Source organism: Corvus brachyrhynchos, unplaced genomic scaffold (assembly GCF_000691975.1).
Source record: "Corvus brachyrhynchos isolate BGI_N302 unplaced genomic scaffold, ASM69197v1 scaffold525, whole genome shotgun sequence".
Taxonomy (NCBI): Eukaryota; Metazoa; Chordata; class Aves; order Passeriformes; family Corvidae; genus Corvus; species Corvus brachyrhynchos.
The window spans coordinates 228,297-237,511 of record NW_008238341.1 but is presented as its reverse complement, the minus strand read 5'-3'; the positions used below and the strand labels follow the sequence as shown (position 1 = coordinate 237,511).

The following is a 9,215-nucleotide window of genomic DNA, read 5'->3' as shown; positions in this document are numbered from 1 at the left end:
TGAAGTAACCAACCTCTGCAGACATGTTTGAACTTGAGGGGATCTTTTGCTGCGGAATGAAGTTGCTCTTTGGGCGTGATGGGCTCAGAACACAGTGGAATTCTCAGGTGTATGAGTGACCTGTGCATTCTCCACCACACTGCTTGCCTCCACAGTGGTTCCCTGTGAATCCGTAGGGTGTTTGGTGAGGGGGAGCAGGAGGAAGGCACAGCTGAGCTGCCCTGTCCTCCACCTGCCCGCAGGGAGCAGAGGGGGGAGGGACGCTCAGCTGAGCTCTGGCAGTTCCGCAGCCCTGCAGAGCATTTGGAGCCATGAGCACTCCTGTGTTGGCTGCTCGGGATGGGTGGAGGAGCTTTTATTGAAGGACACTGGACAGGATCTGAAGGTTTTTGGCTCTGGAGTGAGCACTGAAGTGTTATCTGGCGGTGTCGAGCCTGTCCCTGTGACGTCCGTGTTGTAACGGCAGTGTTGTGACATCAGTGTTGTGACGGAGTTGTGTCTGTGCCCGAGTCTGTGGCAGAGACGGGATTGTGTGGAATGTCTCCCTTCTCCCGGCCCTTCCTCTGCCCTCCCCTGGGCAGCACCCCCTCCGTGACACGCTGTGCTCCTGTGGGTCAAACCAGAGAGAAGCCGGGACTCTTAATCCTCTGTATCCAATAGAAACACTTCCCTGGCAGTTTAATCCTCACAACTGATTGTGCTCAGTGACATTTTTGATACTTTTGGGTGGATTTGGACTTGAAAACCTTTCCAAACGTGCTGAGCTGACTGGGTGATAGATCCCCCTGGGCAAAGCCATCAGTTTGTCTTCCAGAGATCCCCTGGTGCAGCATTGGAGTCCTGGGCAGCAGCAGTGCCAGAGGCAGCTGGCTCGTGGTTCCAGTAAGTCAAAGCAACCATAAAGTCAAATATGGCTGGGAGAAGTCACCTAAACAATCCCAATAAACCCACCCCACTGCTTTCCTTACAGCAAGCAGAAATGTGTTTGCTCTGGTGCCGAGGACACTCTTCCTTTTGTCCTGAAATCCCCCTTGCACTTTGTTCTGACAAGTATTAAATTAGTTCTTTATTTCCCTTTAAAGTTTTTATTGACTATGTTGTAGATGTCCCCCTCCCATCACCTACCCAGCAGAGGAATTCAGCCTTTCAGACTGAAGACGAAAGCAGGCTATAGGGAGCTGGAATTGCTGGATTTTCCCACCAGGATGGCTTTAAACTGGCAAGGAAGTTTGTTTGCTGCTCTTTTCCTGGTGGCTCAGTGCAGCAGAGAAGAGTCCTCCCTCCTCTTACACTTCTCAGGGATTGCACTGGTCCAGCTTCATGGAATCCTCTCCTGGACAGGAGGGAGTTTCGATGGAAGAGATTCAGAGCTGCAGAGCTGCAGTAGGGACAGACTCTCCTGAGGTCCCAGCTTCTCTTTCAGCCGCATGAGCTCCTCAGAATGGCTCATACCCAGCATCTCTCAGGGATCGTGGTGCTCAGGGAAGAGGAATTCCCTGTTGTTTTAGTGGAAGCTGCTGGATGCTGAAGAGTAATGAAAATCAGTCCTTAGGGTGGCAAAGGAAATTAGTTCTCTCTGACTAATGACTCAGTAACAACAGGCTGAGAATTCCCCAGCCAGGGCAGGCAGATGATGTGACTGGAGAGGTTCTGAATGCAGCAAACCAAGAGCCTTCAGCCCCTGCTCCCAGTAACTCCAGTACCTTCCTGTCTCTCCCCACCCTGCCCAAGGCCGTGCTCATTCCTTCCTCCAGCCCCCCTGACTGAGCAGTGAAAGGGTTGTACTTTTCCAGAGGACAATGTCCACAGCTCCCAGTCCTTTTGTAGTTATTTTAATTAACTAATCTCTTCAAAACATCCAGAGCCCATTGAGCCATCTGGACGGATTCAAGTCATATCTTTGTATTCCTGATGTGCTGAGTAAATCCTTCAGTTTGCTCCAAACCCTCAGTACAGCCAAATGTCCCCCTCCAAAGCTTCACACAAACAGCTCGGGGGGTTGGATTTGTGGTGAAAGGTTGTCTTTAGCTTTGGGAGAGGTGTGCTGGGAACGCTGGTGCTGGCACAACCATGAATCCCGCAGTGGTTTGGGCTGGGAGGGACCTTAAAGCCCATCCAGTGCCACCCCCTGCCCTGGGCAGGGACACTTTCCACTGTTCTAGGTTGCTCCAAGCCCCATCCAACCTGGCCTTGGACACTGCCAGGGATGGGGCAGCTGAAGGATTGCTCTGGCACCAGGCAGGAGCGAGCAGGAGATGAGCAGAGGGTCCAAAGCTGGTGTCTTTACAGAGCTCTGTGAAGTGCTCTCACCATCATCATCCCTTCCTGGAGGAGTCACCCCTGTGTCTGGGAAGCAGGAAACCTGGGACTGAGGTTACAGGTATTCTCTGCTGCGGAAATCCCCTAATTACTAGCAAGGCTTGGGAAAATAAAAGGCCAAGACAGCTCTCTGGCTGGGTCAGAAAGATTTAAACTGCTAAAAATTGGATTTACCAGAAATGCAAAATATCTGGGGATACTGTTGGTACATCAAGCGCTCGGGATACCTGGAATGGGGAAGGAGTTTCAGCCACATGGCCTTTAGCATCAAGAACAATCACCTGCAAAGGAGATTTCCCCTCCTCCTGTGCCCTGATTGGAAGGGAACTTTCCAACATCCATCTCAGAAGGGGTTATCTTATCATGGAATTCATCTTATGATAAACCTGTCTGCGTTTTTACACTTACTGTTGACCTTTATTTGGTTTATAAACCCGTAACTCCTGGGCTCCCAGTTTTATACAGGGCAGGATGGATCAGTGCAGCTTCCAGCCAAGAACCTCGGCTTGGTGGCTGTGTGAGGTTTAATGACTGCATCCTAATTTAAATAAGATAATCCTGGCTTTTACAAGGCAGCTGAGGCACCTGGACGGCACCTTTAGCAAGAGCAGGCAGCTGAACTAAGAGAACTCCCCTCCTTCCTGGGTGTCCCCGCCCCGGGCAGAGCTCCTCCTCTGACCCTCCTGGCACCCAGGATTTGGGGGGTGGAACTCAGCCAGGTCCAGGCTTATAAGTATCTCAGAGGAAAAGTCATCCAGCACCAGTGTGTGCCCCAAACGCTGCAGCCACTTCAGGCTGGTCAGTGGACACCTGCACTTATCCTGGTGGAATCACCACCCCTGGAAGTGCTCAAAAAACATGCGAATGTGGCACTTGGGGACATGGGTTAGCGGTGGTCTCAGCATGATGGACTTGATGATCATAAACATCTTTTCCAACCTTAACAATTCCACGATTCTGTGATTTTTTCCGACCTCATTCTTTCCATCTGTCAGAGCCAAACCCAAGTCTCTCAGCAGTGGTAGCTGTTGGGATGAAGGACTTGGCTAAGCTGGATCCCTGTGGGTTCCCCACTCACAGGATTCTGTTCCCTGCAGGTAAATGGGCACCTGGACTACATGAAGCAGATGGACACGATCCTAAAAGCCGTGGGCATTAAAACCAAGGAATGCCAGCCAGAAGAGAAGGGCAGTGGAAGTCTTTTTTCCCCTCAAGCCAAGAAATCCCAGCAGGCAGCCGGCAGCGAGGCTCGGGGAGAGGAAAACACCGGGAAAGAGGAGGATGAGGCTGGGGGTGAGGCCGTCCCAGCCGGCTGCGCTCACGGACAGGATTCCTCCAGCTCTGCCCTGGGAGAGCCCTCGCTGCCCTGCCCGCACTGCTCACACAGCACGGACAGCAAGGGCCAGGCAGTGGGCAAAGGAGCAAATTAGGACAGAGCTGCTCAGCCAGCACAAAACCCGCTGTCACAGCACATCCGTGGCACTGGGATTCCCAGAGGATGGAGCTGGCGGAGCTGCAGCTGCAGTTTGCAGCCCCTCCGGAGAAAAGCGTGGCACTGGCGTGGCACTGGATCAAAGCGTTTGGAGCAGCCGCCCCCAGGCGAGAGAGAGCTGATTCCTGCCTGAGTCTGCACTGCTCCTCAGGAATCCGAGGCAGATGCCATCCAAATCCTCGCAGGAAGCAGCTGCACTCCTCGGCACCGTGTCCCTGCTGTGACTGGGGGAAGCAGGTGGCGCTGAGGGGATTTTAAGCAGAGGGGTTCGTTACTAGGAAATTAAAAACATTTTTCCACTGGAGATGAGTTTGGCTTGAGGATCTCAGGTGTGTTCCAGGCTCTGCCTGCCCCTCTCCAGACGGATCCGCATCCGGTCTCCGGCTCTGCTGACCGGGATGGGAAAGGCTCAGGCTGCCAGGCTTCCTTTCCCCACCTGCTGCAGGTTTGCTGCCAGGGCTCGGGCACTTTCCCATCTCCAAGACTTCCCCTGTCTCCAGGCTGGGGTTGGTGGGTGTTGGAGGCCCCATTCCTGTTAGAAACATGTTTGGGACCCTGGGTGAAAGCAGCAGGAAAACCAAGGGGGTTTTGGATGGTTTATGAAAATTCCTCCCAGGCTCTCCAAGCCAGACTTTCCTTTTGTGTCCCACAGACATCTCCAGCCTTAAAAGCCCCCTCCAGACATATTTTTAATTGGCTTAGAACAAAACCAATCCTTGGCACAGGATAAACATGGATCTGTTTGATTTCTACCTCCTTCCATAACAGTGAATTGGCTCCACTCTCTTCATCCCCAGTCTCAGAACAGAGGGAAGGACACGGCTCTGCATCCCCTGCCAGCACAGCTCCAGAACCATGTGGGAATGATCCACATCTTCCATAAAAGCCCTTTTTCTGGCCTGTATTGCTGCTGAGCCCCGGAAAATGCATCTGGCAGGAGCGTGGCAGGCGGGTAACCCCCCTCTGTCTGGGGCGCCTCTGGGGTTTTATGCTTTGCCACAAGGGAGGGTTCAAACTCTCCCACCCCCCATCTGGGGGGTCCTGTTGTCTCACGAGAGGGGAAACAGTGGGATTGCACCTTCCAGTTTTGGTTCACACAGGGTTCTCCTCCTCCCCCGTGACCCAGCAGCCACGTTTAATCCCCCCTCTCCTTCCATCCCCTTCCCGCAGACCTTACCTGCAGATCGATCATTCCTCGTGGAGTCAGACACGGCTGGGTTTGGGGGCGACGCTGTGACCTAGCAAAGCCCCATGGTTTGGATACAGTGCCTGGCAATTGCTCTCCCTAAATCCAGCATCCAAGGGGGCTCAGACCTGCCCAGCTCCGGCCTGGAGCGGTGCCTCGCTGTGGAGGCAGGAGGGACCGGCTGTGGGATCCCACAGCCAGTTTTTCCAGCTGGTGTTGATGCTGTTGGCTGCAGGGATGGGATGGGATTTCTCTGCTCATGCCCGGGTTTGTCCACAAGCAAACACCGAATTAGACAGAACTGCCTGGTTGAGACAGTGAGGAATTATTGCTTTTGAATGCTTGGTTTGAAGAGGTCTCTCCCTCTCTCCCCCTCTCTGTCCATGTCCTGAGGCTGATTTGGTACCTAATAAACTTCCAGACTCCACAGTGCCTTTATCTGCTCCTTTTTAGCTGGAGTTGTAGTCCAAGCTTGTATTTATATGAAGCTATTGTGGGAAGATGCACATCTTGATCTCGGTGCTCAACACCAGCCCCAAGCTCCATCTGTGGCGAAATGCATCGAACAGTTTGAGCTTTGAACCTGTGCTCGGCATGTCCTGGTCACTCATCCCTGGCTCCCAAGGGATTTGTGGCAAATAAATGCCACGTTGGTCATACAAACTCCTGTTCAGTTCTGGAATATCCGTGGGCAACGTGGAAAGAAAACTAATGAGAGTGGCCTGGCGTGTGGCTGCTTCTTCCAGCATCCCTTTTCCAAGGGATGCTCTGTGTCCGTTTGGATAGCGGGGAGTTCCAGGAGCACAGTCTTGGAATTAGGCAGAAGGCTTGGAGGGACAGGGTCTAGGGAGGGCACAGCAGCCAAATGCCAGCAGAAAGGCACTTGAGGAAGAATTTAATAAAATGATTTGTTTTATTGATTTTTTGAAGTGCCCATTTGCCACATGGCTCTGGGGAGAGGGCTGGCATTGTCATTTAAAATACAATATTCCTTTAGATTCTTATTTGAACGGGGGGGGGGAAAGTGTATTTTCTAATTGCATCATCGAGGATGTGATGGGTTGTTGGAGGGAAGTGTGATGGTCCTGTGCCAGGAGTGGGAAGCTGTGGGATGGAGCCTGTAAGAGGAGCTGATCCCGTTACTACTGCGAGACACCCACAGAGCCGCAGAGAGTCGCACCCCACACCCCCACTGAACACCCAAAAATCGGTGCTGGACGTTCTGCACCAAATGCAGCCCCCACACTGCAGCTCTGCGTGACGAGACACGGCGGTGCCACTGAGCTGGAACTCGCTGTGTGAGGAACCTGAGACAGACACGACTCTGGTGAGGAGATCCAGCTCCAGGAGGACGTGATGTTCCGTGGGCTGAAGAAGCCCCAAAGCTCATTTTCAGCCCCAGTCCTCTCGTCCATGAGCCACAGGACGTGTTTCCACCACTCCCCTCGGTGCACTCGGAGGAGATCTGCTGAGCTCTGTGTGTGCAAAACCAAGCCTTGGTTTGAGGTCAGGGAGATGGAGGGTCTGGAGCCCAAGGGTCAGACTCGCCAGAGATGGAAAGGCCACAGGAAGGGTTAGGGGATGGTGACGGTGAGCAAAGGAAGGATGAAAGAGAGACACAAGGCAGCTTAATTCAGCAGCAGCACCTGGCTTTGCGCGGTTTGATCCTCCTTGTGACAGTGCCCGGGGCTGCCATCCCCTCCATGAGCTGCACCGTGTGCTGGAACAGGCAATCTGGGAGATGGCTTGTGGCAAATCAGCTCCTGGAGGGTTTGTGTTGGGCTCCTGGGGGATCCTTCCCAGCGCACAGAGCTGCGTGTGCCGCGCTCAGGCCACGGGGGTGCCGAGCTGCAGCTCCGTGTCCGGGGGCTCCGCATCCCAAAGGCTGACGGAGCGGGCGCCGGGGCCCGGCGGGGCCGGGAGCAGCCGGGGGTCACTCCCCGGTGCCCCGGAGTCGACAGAGTCGGTCTCAGCCTGCAGGGTGAGGACGTTCTTGAGGGACGTGGCAGCGCGGGGGCCGCTGTTGGAATTCCTCATGGACAGGGAGATGGCGCTGGGCCGGGGCTCCCCGGAGCGCCGGCAGCAGGGCAGGAACTTGCCCATGGCTCTCTTGAAGTCCCTCATGAAGAGCGGGTAGATGATGGGGTTCATGGTGCTGTTGCAGTAGCCCAGCCAGGTGAGCACGTCGAAGAATCCGGCCGGGACACAGCCGCAAACTGCCTGGGGGGACACAGCAGGGATTAGCGGTGTCCCCCACCTCAGCCCCAGTCCAGAGGGGCTTCCCAGGCACACCAACGTTCCCCTTTCAAAGGAAACCTTCAAATCCCTTTTGAAGGGTTTTTTCTTTACTGTTGCTCCCTGGGGAATTGCATCCTTGGTCCCGGAGGTCCAGCAAGACCTTCAGGTGCCTCCAATTGAACCCAGCTGGATTCCAAAGGAAAAGCTTCTGGAAACCCGGCGTAAAGCTCCCACAGGTTCTTACCTGTGCCACATTGGTGATGAAGAAGGGCAGCCAGGCCACGAAGAACATGCCCAGGAGGATTCCCAGGGTCAGGCTGGCCTTCAGAGCCTTCTTGCTGTGCTTGTTGGTGAACCTCCTGCTCTCGCTGCCAGCCAGGGGCTGGCTCGGGGCGCGTGGAACCTGCGGCCGGAGACAGGGAGTGGTGGGCAGCTCTCCCCGGCACCAGCACTGGCCTCTGCCCAAGAAAAGTGGCATTTGGTGCTCCAGATCCTGCAAAAAACCCTGCCAGTAATTCCCTTTTCCAAGGAGCAGGAGCAGGGCACACACCCCTAGCCCTGAAGCACAAATTAGGAAGAGGAAGCAATGGAAACCCTCGGCATTGAGAGTATGACTCTATTTACTGTGTCACACCGTGTTTCTCATTAGGCTGCTCCTTAGAGAAAAACCCAGCTCAGTCCCTGTGAGGGTAAAGCTGCCCTAAACAGGCAGCTCCAGCTGCTGATTACAGCAGCAAACTAATTATGTTTTTAAAAGCGGGACACGAAACATTTCAGCCTCCAAACACCAGAACCCAGCCCTCCATCCATCTCCTCCTGCAATCTAAAATTAAGTGATTATCTCAGCCCTCCACTGTAATTAAATGATGCCCTGTTGCAACTCAGCTTCCAGCCCAAAAAGAGAACAAAAATCCCTACAATGAGATGAAGATGGAAAAGGTTAAAGGATGAAATTTGAGGGTTCCCTGGCTGACACCTTGTTTCTCAGCCAATTTAGGGCTTCAAGGAACCTTTTGGGCCTCAGCTGAAAGACAGGGGGATGGATTCTGCTCTTCCATGGCACAGCAAAGCCCCTGAACGTCCCCTGATCCCCTGACTTTTTTTGTGGAGTCCAAAAACCTGGCATCCTGCGAGAAAATAAGCACTTTATGATATTATCTGTTTATTCTTTGATTCTCCTTTTCCTTTTGACCGTCTGGTGCAGCTTATCACGTGTGGAGGAGCTGGCCAGAGTCCTGGCTCTGCTCTTGGAGAGAACAAACTGAATCAAGGTATTTAAAGGCAATTAAGTTTGCCTTTTCCCTGTAGGATATGAGGTCAATAAAACCTATTACAGGGAATTAAAGCTGTTAGATTTAGTGGCAATTACCTTCTCCTGGAGAAATACAAACAAGTGCAGCCACGTTTTTGTTATAAAACCCACACACTCTGGTTCCACCAGCGAGCGCGCGAGGAGGGGTTTGGCAGCTCCTGTTATAGAGCAGGTAACAAAAATAGAAGCTTCTGTTCAAAATAAGGTGCTCTCGGGAATCTGGCATTTGCTATTAGTTAAAATCCTTCTCCCCCGTGTGTCTCACACCCACCACGGCCAAGATTTACGAGTGGAAAGTCAGATAAGATTAAACCCCTCAGGGATGACGCCAGCCAGGAGGGGGGCGAAACTGCGTTTATTTTGCACGCCTGAGCATTTTTATCTGAATCTTATTTATTTCTCTGCTTCTGCTCACGCTATTTCTGTGCTCACGAGCAGCTCCAGAGCTCTCCATTGCTGAGACAAGGCATGGGGCACCTCAGAGGATGTCAGGGAAGTGGATGTTGCCCAAAATCTCCCTCCCTGCGGTTGTCAAAGCTGCCTCCAAACCTGAGGCCTTCCAGGAGGCAGAAACAGCCCAGGCACCCAAATCTGGGGTCTGCCAGAGCAACGCCCCTGTGGGCACCTTACCTGCGGCGTGGCCTCGTCGGTGGTGGCCACGTTGGAGG

The 9,215-nt window shown here is 53.5% G+C and overlaps 2 protein-coding genes across 4 annotated transcripts in view; one reads left to right on the top strand and one right to left on the bottom strand.

Moving 5' to 3' along the window:
* Positions 1 to 5,424, top strand: part of TMCO4 (transmembrane and coiled-coil domains 4) — a 46,553-nt gene extending 41,129 nt beyond the window's left edge. For all 3 annotated transcript variants that reach the window (XM_017735090.1, XM_017735091.1, XM_008634305.2), the window contains one exon: positions 3,417 to 5,424. In XM_017735090.1, the coding sequence (XP_017590579.1) occupies positions 3,417 to 3,749 (333 nt within the window). In that variant the 3' untranslated portion in view covers positions 3,750 to 5,424. The remainder of the gene's footprint in view (positions 1 to 3,416) is intronic.
* HTR6 (5-hydroxytryptamine receptor 6) overlaps positions 5,330 to 9,215 on the bottom strand; it is an 8,433-nt gene continuing 4,547 nt past the window's right edge. Inside the window, exons 2-3 of the mRNA XM_008634326.2 lie at positions 7,480 to 7,668; positions 5,330 to 7,217 (exon numbers count right to left, since the gene is read on the bottom strand). Coding sequence (XP_008632548.1) covers positions 6,825 to 7,217; positions 7,480 to 7,668 — 582 coding nt within the window. The 3' untranslated portion in view covers positions 5,330 to 6,824. The remainder of the gene's footprint in view (positions 7,218 to 7,479; positions 7,669 to 9,215) is intronic.